The sequence below is a fragment of the Eurytemora carolleeae genome, unplaced genomic scaffold, assembly GCF_000591075.1.
Source record: "Eurytemora carolleeae unplaced genomic scaffold, Eaff_2.0 scaffold4, whole genome shotgun sequence".
NCBI lineage: Eukaryota > Metazoa > Arthropoda > Copepoda > Calanoida > Temoridae > Eurytemora > Eurytemora carolleeae.
In genome coordinates, this window is record NW_019396191.1 from 885,360 (window position 1) to 907,295 (window position 21,936).

Consider the following 21,936-nt stretch of genomic DNA (forward strand, 5'->3'; position numbering starts at 1 on the left):
CCGAGGATCGTTTTTTTTGCGATAACTCAAAAAGTATTTGAGCTCAATATTTCTGGCTTTTCTAACTAACACATTCCCCTCACTTAAGGCTGAAAGCTGGGCTTTTAAACCTATTGCCTCCTCAGGCATACTGCCTAAATGCCTTATTTTACCTACACCATACTCAAATCTATATTTAAACCTACTTCCAGTCATTTAATTTTAACATTCCACAGCTTTAAAAAACCTACAACAAAAGCACGCAAATTGCACAATTTTGCAAAGAAATTTTGCAAAGATTTTTGCACAGACGCCTTCAAAGAGAATTTTCACATTTTCAGTTTTTCTTGGATCCACATTTAGGTTCTAAAAATTTTGCAAATATTTTGCATATTTGAATTCGCAATTTATTTTTTGCACATTTTTTACTTAACTAGATTTCGCAATAAATATTTGGAATTCTGCATATTTGCCATTTTTTTGAAGGTTATTGACGTAGAGACCAAGGACTTTCCAAAAACGTATCAAATGTTATGGATTTGTATCACAAAAAGAAAATAGAGAGGGGGGGTCAATTTAACCCTCCCCCCCCCCCATGCAACCAGTCAGTAAAGAAGACGTCAGGCTAATAAGGGTTAATTATACTATCATCATAATTTTTAGCAATGGCTTTATTTATCAAAGTAAATATATTTTTTAAATCCACTGTTTATTTGTGCAAAAATGTTCGACATATATATCTCGCATAGAAGTAGAACTCAGTACATATATATCTCGCATGCTATGTAGAACTCAGTACATATATATCTCGCATGCTATTTGAAAAAACCCGTAAACTTTGGACAGTTGAATCACCATTATTAAGATTTTAAATTAATGATCGGTATATTTTTTTCGTGTACAAAAACTTACAGATTTTATTTTGGCTTGCGTTCACATTTTATTGTAATTATTGCCATAAACTTATATAAACTAATGTAAACTTAAGTTTTCTAAATCAATCTTTAAGTCTTTCAAACCTGGTGGTGCAAACCTTTGATGTTTACAACTTTGAGCATTTAATCATTTAGAATTCATGATTCTTAATACAACGAGAACAATAGATTTTCATTTTTATGCCTTAATGTCGTCTTCCAATTCCACAGTTTTCTGGTTCTCACTGTATATAAGAGTTTAGTAAGTTATCGATCCCTTCAAAAACTCTCTCGAAGTCGCAATTAATGAAAAACTAGAGGTAGTTCAACCGGCAGTACTTAGTTTAACTACTTAACGTTATTCATTAAAGGGACTTGTAAGCATAATTTCAAGGAACCCTCTATGCAAAGTCGTTTTTCTTATTCGAAAGTGTTTATTAAATTTCTTTCGGTTTCTCCGTTGCTTCTTTTAAACAAGAGAAGCACAAACAAAACTAACCAGCTTAAAGAAACAAAAACATTGATACATAATTAATACCAACAGACAAAGCTTTCAATTGAGTACTGTTGTTAATTGGTTAATTTCACAGCAACCTCTTTTTAAAGAAACTCTCTAGTTATAGATCCGATGGTGTATTGTTATTAATTGGTTGTATTCTCATATATATTACAATAATTATACGTTCTATGAAGCTTTAAATACTTTTATCATTTATAATTTGGTAACTAAGTTCTCACAGTGATTTAATACTGTGAATGTATTTGGGGGGAGGGGGGAGGGGGGGGGGTTGGTGTAAATGATAATTTATTTATATTAGAACCAATTAAAGCCTTAAACAAATCTTACAGTCGCAATCTACAGTACCCGACATTTGAATTGGCCGGTGAAATAAATGATTGTGAATGAATAAATGTAATGATATTTATTTCAAATACAAAAATACAATGGGGCTAGTATCTAGAGCCATCCCTCTATTTGTCCTCCAGGATCCTCCTGGGCATGCTGTGGGCCAGGTTTTTCAGGTCGGACTCGGGTCCCATCACCTGAAGGATGTTGAAAAGCACCATACACTTTTTTCTCTCAAAGGGTTAAATTTAACCTGATCATAATAAAATTAATATCATAGGGATTCTAGGATGTCAGTATTTAAAATTATATGATTTTTGTTAATCCTGCTCTAAATGACGGCTCTTTATCTTAATTTATCCTTAGGCCTTTCATATAAACCAGTCAGTGACTTATTACTTTTTGATCGGGTTTTATTATAAAAAAGGTATCTGAGAATATACAGAAAATTCAAAATACATTTTTGAAAGCTGTCAATCTCAGCTTTTGTCAGCCGCAAAGAACAACTTTCTACTGTGGGTACAGGGTCGTTAAGAGAGACCATCATGTAGCGGCCAATTCAAATGTCGGGTACAGTAATTTTACAATAACAATAACATCAAATAGATTGTCAAGTAAACTCCAACAATATCACTTTTATTTATAGTTTTTTTTCAGACATAGAATTTGAGTTGACACTTATGACATAGAAACAGTTGTAATAAAAGTGTACATCTTTCTGAGCTGCCATCTATTGTACTTGACATCCTATTTGGAATAACATGTACAGTTTACACCTAACTCAGCATGCTTAGATGCTTGAAAGTTAGTCCGATTCACATTCAACATAAACAGTTTTGATTGATGAGAACAACTCATCTTTAAAGTAAGTTTGGCGCGATTTCCTCTTTATTTAATTTAAATGTTAAAAATCGTACATTTTAATATCTTTTTTCATGCGATTTCTTCTTTATTTCTTTATAAGTTGTCAAAAATCTTACGTTATAATATCGTTACGCCATTTCTTGTTAATTCCTTTATAAATTTGTTCACAACCTGAATTAATACCTTTTTTACGTCTTTTCTTCTTTATTTCTTCATAAATTGTTCATAATATGATATTAATATTTTTTACGCCCTTCTTTATTTCTTTTGAAACTGTACAAAATTAAATATTGTTTGTGTGAAACATGTATTACTGACCTAATTGATCTGAAAATAATGACAAGTTAAGACCTGCCTTCAGCACCAACATAATAAGTAGGACAATATACGCAATATATACGCAATTATTTTTGTGACGCTTTATATGGAAATGTTAAATCAGATCTATACGAAACAATATGAGTTCATTATAAAACTTTAAACTATATATTTGAAACAATATTAAAGCAGGAATTGAGGAAATTGGTAAATTTATTTACCTTAAATACATGAAAACCGACAATATATTTCTCAGAGTTGATCGAGATGAAGGTTTAAATCATAGATTAATTAGACTACCGGTTAGGATACACTAGATGTCGTCTTTTCAAGATTTGTATGAAACTCGTTCACAATAACCCTGAGACAGAAGTCTGGAGATGAGTTTCGAGCAGTCGGCGTAGAATTACAAGACAGAAAGTTCTATGCCGACTGCGCGAAACTCATCTGGGCTACTGCCTCAGGGTTATTGTGAACGAGTTTCATCAAGATCTAAAAAAGACGACATCTACTGTCCTTTCTGTTATTTGAATAACTGGAGGTCCCATGAAATTACAAAGACGGTTAAGATCAGATAATTGAAATTTCAGAAACACTGTTCTAAAGCAGATTCAAATGAAAGTTGTAGAAATAAGTAAAATTGCATGTGAAAAGAGCAAGCATGCAAAAATAACTTGTACACATTACACAATTCAATTAGAAATGTTATAGATCTGATATTATTGGACTTCACGGGGTTACAATAAATATACAATTGTTGTTATGTGTATAATCATACAATGCCGCTGGCTAAATTTTGGTTTTCCTGAGGAACAATTTCTCGCATTTACGCGTCTATTGATTGTAGACCAATGTGAATCATTTGCGGCATTGAATTAGTTAAAGGCGCAGGATTTATTGGTGAGCTTTTGTGATTTATGTATTAACATTATATTATGACACAATTCATGTTAAAAACAGTCTTTGTCTAATAAAATTAAAATTTTTGATTTTCTTTCACTTGTTCATACTTGTTCAAAATCGTGAGCAGTTCAATACATAAGGAAGGAAATGGAACTGACTAAACCCTCCCAATCCCAATTAGGATATTTTTGTCTAATATGAATTGATTTTTCCTTAGAGTTGAGATAGGGGAGTGTGAGTGTGCTTTAAAACATATCAAATTGCTGTATTTGATAATATATTTCACGTAGGTTGGTTATTAATTACGTTATTTGCGTTATTTATAGCGTTAAACGTTATAATTTTACACTCGTTCAAGCTTGTACAGTAAAAATGTTTATAACAACACTATTTTTCATGAGTCTATTCCTAACGAAAAACGATTAAATTATTTTTCACTTAAAAAAACACGAAAAAAGTAAACACCCAAATCCGAAAAGAATGAACTTTAGAAAAAAATTAAATTATTTGATCTTGATATATTTCACCCCAAGCATCAATAAACGTTGAAAACCTTTTCTCTGAAATAAATCTTTCTTCCTCTTATTATTGAGGATCATCAAGTTTTCAGCGAAGAGAGGATCATCAAGATGGTCAACAAAGAGAGGATCATGAAGCTTCTCAGCGAGGGGAGGATCATCAAACTGCTCAGCGAGGAGAGGATCATCAAGCTGCTCAGGGTGTTCAGTCCTCTAGAAAACAGTTCCTAAGTTTGTTAGGAGATTGTTCAATTTTGGTTTGAAAATCCTATACAAGATGTTTTAATTCAACCTTAGTTCTGTTTTATATTAATGTAAAACTAAAACCAAAATCCGCAATTTTAAGTATAACAAAATACCGCAACTTACGAAAATATTTTAATAGTGTTTTGAAGTATATGCATAACTTTTGATATGCAATACTAACAACATTGACACAATAGGAGCTACTGAAGATTTATATGGAGCAACTACTGGAGCCAAAAAAAAATATTCAAAAACAATCAATAAACCCTGCAAAGCTTAGTTCTTGAATTGCATTTCTTAGCTCTAAAATTTCATAAATGCATTATTTTGCATATTTATTTTTCAACGTCCTGTAAATGTTAAAATGAGTGAAGAAAAATAGTTCGCGACTAAAGATATACAAACCTGATAATACTATTTTAGTAAGAAGTAATTTTGGTTAGGCTAACATTTCTACTTGCAATAGATATTAGGGTTGAAAGATGTGTTTAACCAAATTCAGCAATTTTTTAAATATAACCCAATAACACACTTTACTCTACATGTCCCAAATCAAACTTTACAAGGCCTAATCATTAAAAAAATAAACCTAGGAGGATTTTAAAAAGTAAAAAAAAAGATACGTTAGGAAATGTTTAAAAATTTCTGTTTTTACTTTTAATAAAAATACTAACATGTGACACACACACGTTATTTCAGATCAATTTTTCAAGGGCTTTTCAAAACTATAAATTTTAGCCCTCTAGCATAATAAATAAAAAAGTTATTAACAATTTCTGATTTTTGTAACACCGACCCGCCGTTTGACTGTCCTCCCTCCACCCTACCCAATGCATCACAAACAAATGTTTAGCACTCTAGTCTGACTAAATCAAGGTTTTGGCTTGCTGCAGGCGCCGGCGCCGCTTTCTTGTACTTTTGCTATAAAATATTTGTTTTGTTTTTTTCCCAAAAAAGCTCGCTTTAACAAACCGTTAATGCCGTTAATACTACAAAAGACCGTTAACGGCTGCACTGTTAACGATTTTATAACCGTGCATGATTTTTTTCACGCCAATAGACCCTTAACGATTGTTGAAAATTTTCCATTAACGTCGTTAATAAAATTGAGATCGTTAACTAACGGTAATTTATTTTTTACCTGTTGGAACTAACCGTTAACGAAACGGCTAGAAAAAGTTGGATTACCAACGTCTTTGGAGTTAATTGATTAATTTTATCCTTGAAACTATTAATGTCATCTTCAAATCCAAACAAGATTAATCCATTGCCAAAAACAACAGCTTATTTAGTTGTGCATTGTGCAGAATGAATAATTTGCGAATTTATAAATTCTCATAGTTAATCATTTTAAGCTGCTGCGGGGAATTATAATTTCAAGGAAACCAAGGGTTACAGTGAATCATTGGAAATCATACAGTAAACATTTCATTCCTGAAACATTCGACGCTTACCGAAAATATAAATAAAAAATGTAAAGTTGACCCCCCCCCCCTCTAAATCCCATGTTTGATGTCCAAATATGACAAATGATACATCATTGGAAAGCTCTTGTGCTCTACTTTTAGAATCTGCAAACAAATTTGCAGTCATACAGGCAGTGTGCCTGAGGACTCAGGTAGCTAGTATTAAAGCCCCGTTTTAGGCCTAAAGAGAGGGCTTTGGGTATGTAGGAAAAGTCAGAAAATTTCAACAGCCTCATACCAATACTTTTTGAGTTATGTAAAAAAACCTACAGGGAGGGGGGTCAAGTTGACCCCCCTTCCCCAGCAGGAATAGGGTTAACTTAGAAAATCATGTAAATCATGTAATTTTTAGGGTGAAATGGAAGAAAGATCCCATTAAATAACGGTAACGATCCCTTTAAAGTTTGAAGGTCAGAGGAAAATAAATTTTAAAAACATGAACAATCCTTTTTTATTAAATACCTAATTTCAGCCCTTTGTTTCCAGGGAAAAAACCGTGAAATTATATCAGAAATAATATAATATAATAAATATGTGACTTGCAAAATTGTGAAATGTTAAAAAATGATAAATGGTAAGAAATCTGAAGAGCTAATTCTTACGAAAAAATGTTACACGCAGAGACAATTTATCAAATGAAAAATTTGCAAATAGAAAACGACATTAAATTTGCAAATAGAAAACAGAAGTAAATTTGCAAATAGAAAACAGCAGTACATTTGTAAATAGAAAACAGCAGTAAATTTGCAAATAGAAAACAGCAGTAAATTTGTAAATAGAAAACAGCAGTAAATTTGCAAATAGAAAACAGCAGTAAATTTGCAAATCAGTAAATTTGCAAATAGAAAACAGCAGTAAATTTGCAAATAGAAAACAGCAGTAAATTTGCAAATAGAAAACAGCAGTAAATTTGCAAATAAAAAACGGCATTAAATTTGATAATATCCCATAATCATTATACAATTTATTTTCTTTCGTCTTCGTATTTATCAATACAATGATTCAATTTTTAATGTTTACCAAGCTTTCAAACAGCATATGATGCATATAAATGTTGAAATAAAGTGGAGCTGTCAATTAACAGCTTCTCAGGCCTCCTCGTTTACTTGCAAACTTGTAAAATGAAAAAAACCTAACAAAACATATATAGAAAAGTCGATTTCATCGTATTGATATAAACGTCGACCACTGCAGACAAAATGAAAAAGAAATAAACATATGAAAATGGCCTTCTTAATGATTTTCACTGTAATTCCCCATTAAAAAAAATAAACGTAGCAGATTTCCTATTTTATTGGTTAAAAGTGGAAAACAATTGATGTAATTTATCTATCCAACTCTTTTCTGCTCACCACTGTATAGTTTAAGATTAGTTTTAGCATGACAGCTAAAAAATGTCATGATGTTTAAAAACATACCATTGTGACTGTTTAATACATTTTTAAGTTTCTCACTCTGAGTCTAAAACTAAAGAACGAAAAGTTCCGACTTAAATTTTAAGTTTTAGCTTAAATGTCACTTCTTACTTAATTTAAACCTGAATTTGAAACTGTCAAAATCAAACTGTCTTCAGTCCATATTTCGATAGTTCAAGTACAGCGTATGAGTGTTTGAACAATGGATAAAAACGTGATTGTACAGGATTGTAATACATACTTTAGCAAATCCCATAATTACACGTTGATAAATTACATTGTACATTGTCTGTAAATCTAAATGTACTTATCAATAACTACGCAAATTTTGTATCGCGATTATCCTAACCTAGCTACGTCTGTAAATATCTAACAACGCAAAACTTGTAATTACGTCTATTAACTTAATCTGTAACATAGAAATCTAAATAAACATCAGTTGGAAAATACGCTGCTTTGATTACAGTGTGAGAGTAATTACTTCTTGATTAGCGATCAAGGAGCGTCCTGAATCACTTTCTTGAAAGATAGATATAGATTAGGAATTGATGCAGATTAATACAGACATTAATAGTAATTGAACGGAATAGTTCTTATGCCTCGTGGAGAAGCGAGAGGGATTGATTCTTTACACAAATAAAGTCATGTCCGGATTGACATTGATAGAAAAGTATTATTGAATGGAATAGTTCTTATGTCACCTGGATTAACGAGCGGGATTGAGTTGTACCTGGATTGATACGGGTCTGAAAGCTTTTATTGGGGTATGGCATTCACACTGGATTACCTATAAAGGATGAGACTTCAAAGACGACTCTACAGAATGTATACTGTCTGTTTACTTATGTTTATACTGACCTTCAATTTTAAACTTGTTTCTTTATATGTCAATTCATTGAGTAAACCAGTAAAATACTATATTCAAGACAAAAAACTTATTTAACAATAAAGGGAGTTTTATTAATACTTTGACACAGTTTTATATCAATTTCTCGAGACAGGGACATAAAATAGAACTAATGTTGGTCGCGATCAACTCCTAAAATGTTTAGGCTTTAGACTTTACCCCTTTTTATTTTAACAGAATAGTCCCTTTAAGTGAACTATATACAGAAGGAGAAGGTCAAACCAATACGATGTATATGATTTTACGCACAAGTATGTGATTTTACGCATAGGTATGTGATTTTACGCATAGGTATGTGATTTTACGCACAAGTATGTGATTTTACGCACATGTATGTGATTTTACGCACAAGTATGTGATTTTACGCACATGTATGTGATTTTACGCACAAGTATGTGATTTTACGCACACATATGTGATATTACGCAAAAGTGTGATTTTACGCACAAGTATGTGATTTTACGCACAAATATGTGATACAGGGTCTTTACTAAGAAAAAGTCATTGGAGATCGAAATATATTTTTTACTTATAATCGAGATCAATACAAATAAACATGTATGCTGATACTATTATTAGAATATTATGAAAATGCTTGAACTTACGTGTTAATTAAAGTGTTTAGAAACTAATATCCTGATTTCGTGTGACAAGGACTCTCCCCGCTATTATATCTAAAAACCCTCTAATTATAAATATAAAAATAATATATAGCTGGTTACCCACAACGGTTGAAACTTTAAATCTATTTAGAAATGATTATTTAAATGTTAAATTATAGGCCCTCTTCAGGGATGATATAGCGCATGTTTACCATAAGATTGAAATCTTATTTGCTCTTAATCATAGCTACCTCTTTTTCAAGAACTAATATATTTTGAATTTCTAATATTTGTCCCAAATAGATTCTAGTACAATACATGGCAACGTAGAATTTGTACACTCTCAGTACAGCTGTATTCTGACGTCACAATTGTCAATTCAGTTTTTGTATCCGACAAAATTGTCAATAATAGTTATAATTCTAGAATAAAGTGATTATCTTACAGTAAAATAGGTGCAATTTTATGTGTTCTTTTTATCCTGTTTTACAGTTTTTTATTTAATCTCGGAAAACATGTCGGCTAATGTGATAAAATTTCATTTTCCTTTGACACTTGTGACGTCGTGTATAATTGGTCAATTTATCTGTTGCTACCTCACTTGATAATCTTTTTGCTTTGTCCGGATAAATTTTCTTTTCTCATAGTTGTGCATAAAATCAAAATTAGAAAGCTATCACAATGTTGTACCAGAGTCTAGTTCAAAGTGTACAAATGTACATGTAAATGTTCACAATTTATATGCAGTAGAGTACATTAATACAGTATGTTCTCTAGACTATCCATTTTAATTTCGAATTTTTTAAAGCTGTTAAATAAACTTTATAATGATTTAGGTGAATAAAAAACATCATTTGATTTATGCGAAATGGTCATTGGTCAATTATGAAACCAGCCTATTTCATAATTTGGTTTTCTTTTAATATTAATTTTAGATTTTCTATATAATGATATTCCAGGGCCCAAAAGGTTATATAGCATAAATATGTGAAGTACCCCCCCCTCCCACTCCCGCAGGCATCTTTGCGTAGTTCTAATAAACATAATAAATTTTACAAACCAATACCTTGTTATTTACTACAGTTGTCATGTGAACTCCGTGTAGTACACTTCAACTCACGCTCCATGCACGCATATCATACAGAGCGTTCCATATCATATTAGAATACATATAAACTTTAACGTGAAAAAAAACACATAATACTCGAAAAACCTAGCATTTTCTGCAAAAAAATTTCTGTTAGCCTCATTAAATTTTCCAAATGATTTATTCTTCTTAAATTTTCCGATTTGCCCTCCACAATCCTAATTTAGACCCATTGACGCGGTCTAATTTAATGTGGGACACCCTGTATTCTACGCCAAAGTTAGGACAGAATTTTTTTAAAATTACAATTTTAATTTGAATTCAGATTCAGAAAGATTAATAGTTTGCTATAAATTTTGGAAAAAATCAATTTGTACTTTTTTCTCTTTATTAAGCATGTCAAATTATACAACAGTAAAAACTAACAAAAAAGTTTACAAAACTTGATTCTTAATTCACTTTATTTGATTTTGAATCTAAAGGAACTTCCATTGATCATGATACCCTTTCAAATTTAAAATTTTGTTAACGCAAAAAATGAAGATATTCCTGTATTCTATCTGAAAATTGATAATTTTTTATTACAGCTTTCTGTAAAAAAACTTGCGCATTTATGCAGTAAAGAAAATTAAGGAAATTATGAGAATTTTTGTCTTTTCAAGATCGAACAATTATAATAATCCGTTCACCAGGTAGGGATGCGAAGGGTACAGCATGGAACGAGTTTTTATATTGACGGAATTATTTAAAAATTAAATCAAATGCTAATTCTTATTGAAAGATACTACTGAAGGGCCCGGCGTTGCCCTTGGAAAATAAAAAAAAAAAATTGAAAAAAACGTTTTAAAAAAATTTCGAAATTTTTTAGCCTATAACACCTCCCGGCTACTCATGAGTGTCCACAAAAAAATTAGTACAATCGGTCCAGCCGTTTTGCCGACTATGTCTAAATATATTCGATAACTTTACTGTAAGATTTTTTTTTATTATTTTAAGAATTAAAAATCAACTAAATCATTTGAAGATTTGTTTTACAAAGCTAAACCTTTAACCAAATCATTTAATGCTCGGCGTAAGATAAAAATAGGAAAGTAGCCGTCTACCATGGAAATAACAATTTATGTCAATGATTAGTTTTGGTTACACTACATTGAGAATATAACTTAGGAGAAGGGTTATACAGACAGGACATTTCATAGGCAGGACATTTCATAGATAGCACATTTTATAGATATAGGACATTTCATAAACAGAACATTTCATAGCTAAGACATTTCATAGATAGGACATTTTATAGATAGGACATTTCATAGATAGGACATTTTATATATATGATATTTCATATAAAGGACATTTGAAATTTTAGACATTTCAAAGATATGACATTTTATAGATAGTACATTTTATGTATGGTAAACTTTATGGATGGTACATTTTATGGATTGGACATTTCATCTATAGATATTTAATGAAAGGACATTTCAAAGTTAGGACATTTCATATCTAGGATATTTAATAGATAGGACATTTTGTAGATAAGAAATTTCGTATATAGGACATTTCACAGATTTGACATTTCAAAGATAGGATATTTCATATAAAGGACAATTAAAAGTTAGAACATTTTAAAGATAGAAAATTTCTTGGAAAGAAATTTCATAGATTGAAAAACAATACACTTCTTTTATTGTTAAAGATGCATTAGAACTTCAACTACGGAAAGCTGTTCTTTTAATATTTATTTTTTACTTTCTTTATTCAACAGTTGTTTAACTCTTTAATTTGATCTTCAAGTGTTATAACAAATAGTGTTGAAGATTTCAATTTCAACGTCCTTATTTTGGGAGAATATAAGAACTATTTTCTCATGGAAATTCAGACTCTGCTAAAATAATGATTAAGTCATGTTGTTAATGCAAAAGTGCATTTACAAATTTTAAACTTTATCTATATAATTTTTATCTTTGTGTAATCTAAAATTGTTTCAATTCCATAACTGATTTGAAACATCAAGAATATTTACCATTTTTTCTTCTTTCAGATCTGTGTCATAAGGGCGAAAAAACATGTTGGTTCGCTGCATATCGTTTTTTTTCATCGTAGCTGGTAAATAAAGATTGTTTTTTTAAATGGCTGTATCCATTAAGGATGATGATTTGTGACTTTTTTTTTGAAATCAGCCAGCCACCCACCTGAGGTCGCTGCGTTTTTACTATAAAAAAATATTGTAATCAAAAAAATTTCAAAATCGTCCATAGGATTGCAAAGGATTGCAAATTAACGATTTAATATTGGAGAAATCGCCGTAAAGCCTTAAAAGGATATTTCAAAAAAAAACTAAAAATGAATAATGATACATCAAAATAAAATTTTTTTTGTGGCTTTACTGTGACTTTTCCGATATCAAATTGTCAAATTGCAACCCTATCCTATGGACGATTTTGAATTTTTTTTGAATTGCTATATTTTTTTTAAGTTAAAACGCAGCGACCTCCGGTGGGCGGTTGACTCAATTCCAATATTGATAACTGAATTGTTGAGTTTTTTAAAAATTTAAACATTTCACAATGCACGATACACAAATGCTAACGATTAAAGGGACAGACCGGCTATGTAAAGTAGTTGAACTGAGTATGCAGTGTTGTGAACAAATTCTTTAGGATTCATTTGAGACATATACAACTTTTTTAAAGATCTTTAAATCCTGAGTTTGAGCGCAAAGTCGATGTTCAAAATCGTACTTTTGGGTGGATACGTTTTCAGATTTGTTTTTAAAATTATTAAATAACGACGACAAAAAACGATGTAAACAAAATTCTTCAGTAAACTTGTTAGTTGTTTAGGAACAGGTCTAGAAAATAAAAATTTATCTTATCATCGAAAATATGTAATCTTATTCAATTATTAGTTTCTATAATCTCTCAATTATTTACAAAGATTTTCTGCAGATTTTCTGGAATTTTTATTAAAAAGGCAACATTTTAAGAATTTGTAGAAATCTGCGAGTAAATTCATAGAAAATTAAAAATTCAATATAATTATGAAAGCAAAATAATTGATTCTCGCATTGATTTATTGACAAATTTCATTTGAGAAATATGTTCCTAACCATCTAATTAGTTTACTGCATAATTTCTACTTTATTTTTCGTCGTCGTTATTTAATAATTAAAATAAAAAGATTCTTAAAACGTACCCACCCAAATTCATGATTTTGAACGTTGACTATGCACTCAAACTCAGTGATTATACATCTTGGAAACGTTTCATATGTCTCAAATGAATCCTAAAAAATTTGTCCACAACACTGCATACTCAGTTTAACCACCTTACATTGCCGGTCTGTCCCTTTAAAAAGAATATTAATACCACAAGGATCTTTTATTAACAATTTCAGATTCTGAAATTTAAATGGATTTTTCTGTTAAAATTCGTGCATTCTCGAGAATAATAAAATTCAAAGTTTTTTTCCGTGCTAAATAGTTAAACTTTGAAAGTTCATAAACCTTGCATGGGGTCACATGACTTATCTTGCAAATTTTGGGCCAGATCGGTTCAAACATTTAATGACGTTTATCCAGGAAAGCGTTTGCTTGGATCAAGTTCAGTGGCTTGGATCCTGACACACATATAGAAAAATATACAAGATTTTTTAACCTTAGCTTAATGCTTTCCTGGACAAGCCAAATTATAATATTGATATCAAAATCTGGGTTGTTTGAGAAAACCCTATTATGTGTTAGGTTGTATTGAAGATAGATACCTTGAAAGAAGGAAATTAGAACTGGATTTGCACACATTCTATTCATGTTCTTACATATCACAAAACTCTTACAATTCATCCGAATAATCAAATCTTAATATTGGATTGGAAACATTAAAAAAGGGGCAGCCAGGATTAGGACAAACAGTTATAGGACACCACAGTATAGGAAAACCAGGTAAAAGACAACCAGGTATAGGACACCCAGGTTTAGGACAACCAGGTGTATGACATCCAGGTTTAGGAAAACCAGGTGTATGAAATCCAGGTATAGGACAACCTGGTATAGGACAACCAGGTTTAGGAAAACAAGGTGTATGACATCCAGGTATAGGACAACCAGGTATAGGAAAACCAGGTATAGGACACCCAGGTTTAGGACAACCAGGTGTATGACATCCAGGTATGGGACAACCAGGTATAGGACAACCAGGTATAGGACAACCAGGATTAGGAAAACAAGGTTTAGGACACCCAGGTATAGGACAACCAGGTATATTAAAACCAGGTAAACCACATCCAGGTTTAGGACAACCAGGTATAGAACAACCAGGTATATTACAACCAGGTATAGGACAACCAGGTTTAGGACAACCAGGTTTAGGACAACCAGGTATAGGACACCCAGGCATAGGACAACAAGGCATAGGACAACCAGGTATAGAACAACCGACAACCAGGTATAGGACAACAAGGTTTAGGACAATCATGTATAAATAGGACACCCAGGAATAGGACAACATGGATGGAACACCCATGTATATTAAAAGACTGAAGGTCAACCATTTATTATCTAACGTGCTTTAGTCAAAAGTTTGGAGGCTAAAGTAACAGTTTCAACCCCTCCTCCCCCCTCCTAGTTGACATCTGTTGAATCTGTCATGAGTAATAGGAGTCACGTACACAGCTAATTACTCTCTAAAGTGAACGAGTTAAAGTGATGCAAGAAAAAGAAGACAAAAACCCTTTAAGAATGAATTCCATATGGCGTCTTATTATTTTNCAAGTGGGGAAAGGAGTTGGGATAATTATTGTTTATATTGTAATGTTTTTTTTTATGGTAGTTTAATTTTGCATGGTTTTACTTCTCAAGGTTTAGTTTCTCATAGTTTAGTTTCTAATAGTTTGGTTTCTCATGGCTTAGTTTCTCATGGTTTAGTTTCTCATGGTTTAGTTTCTCATGGTTTTGTTTCTCATAGCTTGGTTTCTCATGGCTTAGTTTCTCATGGTTTAGTTTCTAATGGTTTAGTTTCTCGTGGTTTAGTTTCTTTTAGTTCATTTCTCAAGGTTTAGTTTCTCATGGCTTAGTTTCTCATGGTTTAGTTTCTGATGGTTTAGTTTCTCATGGTTCAGTTTCTCATGGTTTAATTTCTCATGATTTAGTTTCTTATAGTTCATTTCTCAAGGTTTAGTTTCTCATGGCTTAGTTTCTCATGGTTTAGTTTCTGATGGTTTAGTTTCTGATGGTTTAGTTTCTCATGGTTTAGTTTCTCATGGTTAATTTCTCATGGTTTAATTTCTCATGATTTAGTTTCTCAAGTTCATTTCTCATGGTTTAGTTTCTAATGGCTTAGTTTCTCATGGTTTAGTTTCTCATGGCTTAGTTTCTCATGGTTTAGTTTCTAATGGTTTAGTTTCTCATGGTTTAGTTTCTCATGGTTTAATTTCTCATAGTTCATTTCTCATAGTTTAGTTTCTAATGGTTTATTTTCTCATAGTTCAGTGTAATCATTTTGGTTATATTTTCTATTTTGTTAACACAATTTTAAAACTTGCATTAGTTGCAAAAATTGTATGTTACAAACTCCTTAGCGATATTTCTAAATTAAAAGGAAAATATTTTTTTTTTCTTATTATTTGGTCGATGTTTTGTTAATTTTGGTTTGATACAATATTGATATTTCTCCTATTTTCGTTTCGCCTGAAACATTTGATATGTTTCTTAAAATGACTCTGCAAAAATGATAAATGTGTTTGTGCGATGAAATGTGAAGTCTGCAAGTTTCTAATTTATACACGAATTGAAATGTTTTTAGCATTCATTGGACAAATTGCCACTGAAATTTTACTGGAAGATTACGAAACAGCTGTTTTTGAAGACGACCTTTCGCAGTACAGGTAATTATCAGATAATGATGGCGCGACTTAAACCTTTTTTTAAACATTTTGTTTTCAAAATGTGCAACTAAATTAAAACATGTTTTACATTTTTCATATATACATACCATCAAAAATGGGGGGGGGGGGGGCAACATTTTTTTCTTCAAAAATCTTATTTATTAGATATTTTGTTCAAACACTCAAATATTTTTATATTTGTTTCTTGTTTATTGTAGATTGAAAAGCATGAAAAATAAGTTATATTTGAAAAATTGCCAAGAATAATTAGGAATACTGAATGATTTATAGATACATAATGTTTTTATATTTTATTTTTCATAATTTTGTAAAATAAAAAGGTTTAAGGCATGGTAAATAATTTCAAATGTTCATCTTTTTTCTCCTTTCTCCATCTGCACGTGCGCAGTTTTTCTTTTTCTTGCTTTCCTTTGCCCGTCCATTTATGGCGCTTCTTTTGAAAGAATGTTTACGAATCGCAGTCTTTGCGCTACTTATATATGTATATACATGCTCGCCTGCTATTTATATATAGATACATATATAAATGTCGCAAAGATAGATACATAGATAGATCTGGAAGGTCATCATGGATTGTTTAATATTTACAATAGATACAAAATAATTGAGCCTTTGTATCAAACTCAAATTATCTAATTCCTATATCTTTAAGACTGATGTTGTAAATCTTTGATATTTTAAACCTAGATTATTTATTCTCTGACATTGGGTTACAAAGATATAGCTGGTTTGTGGCTAAGAATCAATTCCTTTATGCTTTATGTCTGTTTCTAATAAACCGGTGAACCGATCCAGCCGAAATTATACTTGCTGGACATGCCTCCAGGGCCGGATGGTTTCACGGTGATCTAAAGGTTGCATGCTCTGAAGCAAAAATTTACGAGAATTTTAATTATCTTTTTATTTTTTTTTATGTATTGTTTAATTTGATTTGAACTAGATACTCTTAAATAAGATAAAAGCATTATACAAGTTAAATTTCTAAAATGTAAATGTCAGGCATTATGATACTTCAAAGTCGACACCGCGCCGTCTTGAAATTTGAAGGAATTTTTAAGAGCTGTCTGGATCTTTGTGGTTTATGGCCAGTCAGGATTAGAAATATCATTACGAAAATTTAAAATATCATCAACAAAATGTTATTATTAATATAAAATAATATATCGTCATAACTATCATTATTATCATTATTGATTACAAATATTATTGATATTTTTATTCTAGACAATTTTACACAAATGGCACAGTGGCTACCCCTGCTCTTATATCGGCTGGAGGAACTGCGATTTTATACCTAGTATTTCTCAGTAAGTTACAGTATTCGGAGATTATATAAATACAATAACGACAACTTTTTGCTAATAACGATTTGATCCCAACAAAGATTTTTCAACTTACAAGTTTACAAATAAACAAAGAGAAGCTGTAAATTGACAACTTCTCTTGGCTTAAATATTTTAGTGTTCTAAAGTTTGGTAGAAATTGAAATTGAAGTCGAAAGTCGTCTTTATTGTATTGATATTCTACAGATGAATGAATGTGGTTATCTTTATTCTCTTTATTATTTCAAAATAGCTCTATCAGTAACTCTTTTTAATTGGTTTCTTAACTTAACTTTATATTAACTCTATACTTTATAACTCTATTATATTGCAGTACCCCTTGGGTTCCTTGTGTAGTCATTACATGTATACTCTATACTTTATAACTCTATTATATTGTAGTACCCCTGTGGTTACTAGTGTACTATACTACATGTATACTCTATGCTTTATAACTCTATTATATTGTAGTACCCCTGTGGTTACTAGTGTACTATACTACATGTATACTCATAATTTTATAACTCTATTATATTGCAGTACCCCTGTGGTTTCTAGTGTACTATACTACATGTTTACTCTATATTTTATAACTCTATTATATTGCAGTACCCCTGTGGTTACTAGTGTACTTTACTACATGTTTACTCTATACTTTATAACTCTATTATATTGCAGAACCCCTGTGGTTACTAGTGTACTCTACTACATGTATACTCTATATTTTATAACTCTATTATATTGCAGTACCCCTGGGGTTCCTTGTGTACGCTGGTATACAGAATGCTGGAGGAAGGATTAATGCGCCAATCATAGGTAAATATAATACTTTGAAACTGAATCTGAAATTAGCAAATCTAAATGTAAAGGCCTTCAAACGGCTACAGGGCTAAAAATAAAATTGGTTATAGAAGATATAGATCCAAGCAAAATTAGTAGCGATTAAATGCAAATTTATTTCGGATTCCACCTATACCCTCTTTTATTTTTCGCAAACACTCCCTTTTAAAAAAGTTATATTCAAGAATTATGGTTCAATTAATTTATTACAGAAAGGGTGTCACAACTCTTTACAGGAAATTCGTTACAAAACAAACTGGACGGATATAAAAGGTGATTTAAAAATATTATTCTTTTTTGTAATCATTATTATTATCATTATTATTATTAATTCACTGATAATTATTCTTCTTACTATTTTTATCATTATTATCTATATAATAAAGCTCTTCGCTCATATATATATTTATATTTGTATGTTAGCTATAGCTGAACAAACGGGAACCCTTAACCCGGGGATAACATAGGCTAAACAAATTCAAATTTTTTCCTTCAATAATTGATATGTTTTTTTCCACGGGCAATGCCGGGCATTGTAGCTAGTTATTATTATCATAATAATTATTATCATTTAGTCTTGATACGAATGGTTGGTTGGAGAAAATACCTGAGTTATTAGAGAGAGCTCATCAAGTATATTCAGAATTAGTTAATTAATTGTTTACAAAAAATATTGTATTTTTGTAATATTTATTTTACATAATAAAACTGTTATGATTGAAAAATCAGCGATTTGGGGAATACACGATCTATCAAATTAGCGTTCACGCAATTTAGATGTTTGAACCCTTCTTCCTTTTAAATATTAAAAATAAGAATAAAATAAAATATGCCAAAATAATTATTTAGTTTCTAGTAAAATTTTAAGCTAAAACTTGGAACAAAAATATTTGGAATGTTCCAAATTAATTTCAAACTAAAAAATCTGTTAGATCAAAAAGTCAACGTTTGAAATATCAAAGGTTGTGAACATCAGGATTTAAAGATATACGGAATAACTAATTCGACGAAAAGTCAGTTTTTGTTTAAAACCATTTTTATAAAAAATGAGGGCGTGTAAAATCAAACCTAGGGGATGGGGGTGGGCTTGTTTCATGAATGGTAGAATAGGAAAATAAAAATTTTATGGAAGGTGAGGGCACTTCTGCCCCCCCCTCTCTGTATTGATGTTAAGAGTTTAAAGTTTTAACTTATATATTTAACTTTAAATATTCACGTAGAATAGATCTCTATTTCTTGGACCTAATATTTTTAATTAAAGATGAATATTTGGAGTAGAATACTAGGAGTTTAATCATGTAATTAAACAAAATTTAGAATTTTTGAAAATATTTTTAAACCTAGATAATTCCGTTTATATTTTTCACATTTATTGCTTCAGAAACAATTGGGGAATTATCAAAACTGAGCACTTTTCAACCCAGAAAAATGTTGTTTTCTTTCACATTTCTTGATCAGATTTAGATTTCAGGGGTACCATTGTGAATTGGACATGCCGCTTTCTAATTGGAAGGTTACTTAAAATTACGAATATGATCTCTGTAAAGGGAGAAACTGGCTAGGCATAATAGTTAAGCTGAGAGTGTAGTATTATAGATTAAGGATATAGATCTGTGTTATGGCGTGGAAAGCCTACCGGCGCGCGGGTTTGAACATCCAGGACGAATAAAAGGATTGAATTTGAGGTGTTGCTAAACAGCTATACACCATAAAAATGTCTCAAATGAATCCTGAAAATTTTCTTGTACAATACTTCACTCTCAGTTTAAGAAAAAACAAAGTGGACTGATTTCATGATAATCAAGGTTGCAAAAAAATAATATGGGTATACACTATATTAAATAATATGGGTATACACTATGTGATATTAAATAGAAAACACTCCCTTTAATTCACTTACCGAAACCATGGTATTTCCAGCCTGTATTACCAGTGTGAACTGTATTTCCAGTGTGCCCTGTGTTCAGTTTGTGGTGGTAACGCAAACTATAAATTGCAGCTAAATACAACCAGGTTTCGATAAGTTTACACGAACGAATCTCTGTGCTAGACAAACACACAAAGGTTGGAGGGGTATCGTTGTAAATCGGGCATTGTTATCTTTGCTTGGAGAGTCACCTTAATTATGCTTACAGTCCCTTTAAGCCCAGCCTGACACTGTATTACACGGACAGTATAATTGATTAGAAAATTAAACAGAATTCTGTAATATACTAATTATGCCAAATCATTTTATTGTGTGAGTTCGGAACTTCATTGTATACTAGCGTGGGAAAACTACCATTGTTCTGCAAAGGACTTAATCCATCTGAAATTCAGAATTATATAAATAGTACAATTATTTATGGTTTTCAAGAAATTTAATATCCCTGTTTTAATATCCGCAAATTATTCAGCTTATTATATATTTTCTAAATCTATTTTAAAAATCATGCTCCCTTGATACTTAAGGAAGCCACAGTCAGAATATTCATTTAAAGCGTAAAAACGAATTTTACTTCTAAGGCTGAGAACTATCTGTTAAAAAAATATCTCAGGTAGCCGTTAGCTTTTACCATATTTTCTATTTTTTTTTAAGTTACCGGTAGTTCACAATATTAATTTTATTAACGGTGTAAACGGAAGACATTCCAAAAAATGTTAACGTAGCCAGCCGTTAACGGCTGTTATTTAATTTAATTTAAATGAGATTCAATTAATTTTTCCTATTGTCATTAAGAAAATTTTTTTTCGTTAATAGTTTGTCAAATCGTGGTATCATAGGCGTTAACGGTTTGCTATAAAGAACTAATGAGATATCCATCATCCGATACTCTTTCAAAATCTCTGTTTTCAAATGTGTGAAGTGACCTGCACATTTCTGCTGTAGGTATAACTAGATAAAACTATCAATTCTAGCACTTTTAAAGGGATAAACCGGCTATGTAAGTAGTTGAACTCAGTATGCAGTGCTGTCGACAAATTTTTTAGGATTTATTTGAGACATATAAAACTTTTTAAAGATCTGTAAATCCTGAGTTTGAGCGCAAAGTCGAGGTTCAAAATCGTACTTTTGGGTGGAAAGGTTTTCAGATTTTTTTTTAATTATTAAATAACGACGACATAAAATATTAGCAAAATTCTACAGTAAACTAGTTAGGAACAGATTGAGAAAATAAAAACTATTCGAAAATAAATATTCTCATTCAATTATTAGTTTCTATAATCTCTCATTATTCACAAATATTTTTTGCAGATTTTCTGGAATTTTATTGAAACTAGCCTTAGAGGGCGCTTCGCGCCCATCTTCTAAATTAATTGTGACCATGTTCTCTTTGTGTACATCGTAAAACAAAATCAAAATAAATCGCGGATTTTCACAAAATATTTCGTGGATTTTCAAAATGTTCAAAAATTTAATGAAGTCGAATTTTGATGGAGACAAATATTTGAAATTTTGATCATTCATAAACCTTCCCTGGGGCTCCGTCCCACAAAAAATTTGGGCCCGATCGGTTCAGCTGTTTTGACGTTTGGATACAAACAAACAGACAGACAAACAGACAGACAAGCCAAATTTATATATAGATAGAAGACGACATTTTAAGAATTTGTAGAAATCTGGGAATAAATTCATAGAAAATAAGAAATTCAATATAATGATGAAAACGAAATAATTGATTTTAGCATTGATTTATTGACAAACTTTCGAGAAATATGTTCCTAAACATCTGATTAGTTTACTGTATAATTTTTACTTTATTTTTCGTCGTCTTTATTTAATTTAATTTAAAAAAAACCGATTCTGAAAACCCAAATTCATGATTT

At 31.0% G+C, this 21,936-nt stretch overlaps 1 protein-coding gene across 1 annotated transcript; it reads left to right on the plus strand.

The window, feature by feature from the left end:
• Positions 1-12,078: 12,078 nt before the first annotated feature.
• Positions 12,079-18,898, plus strand: LOC111697709 (uncharacterized). The gene is made up of 6 exons (XM_023467801.1): positions 12,079-12,172; positions 15,865-15,946; positions 17,192-17,274; positions 18,037-18,105; positions 18,342-18,402; positions 18,705-18,898. Exons 1-6 carry the CDS (start codon positions 12,133-12,135, stop codon positions 18,784-18,786), a joined length of 417 nt encoding a protein of 138 aa, XP_023323569.1. The 5' UTR covers positions 12,079-12,132; the 3' UTR covers positions 18,787-18,898.
• The last annotated feature ends 3,038 nt before the right edge of the window (positions 18,899-21,936 follow it).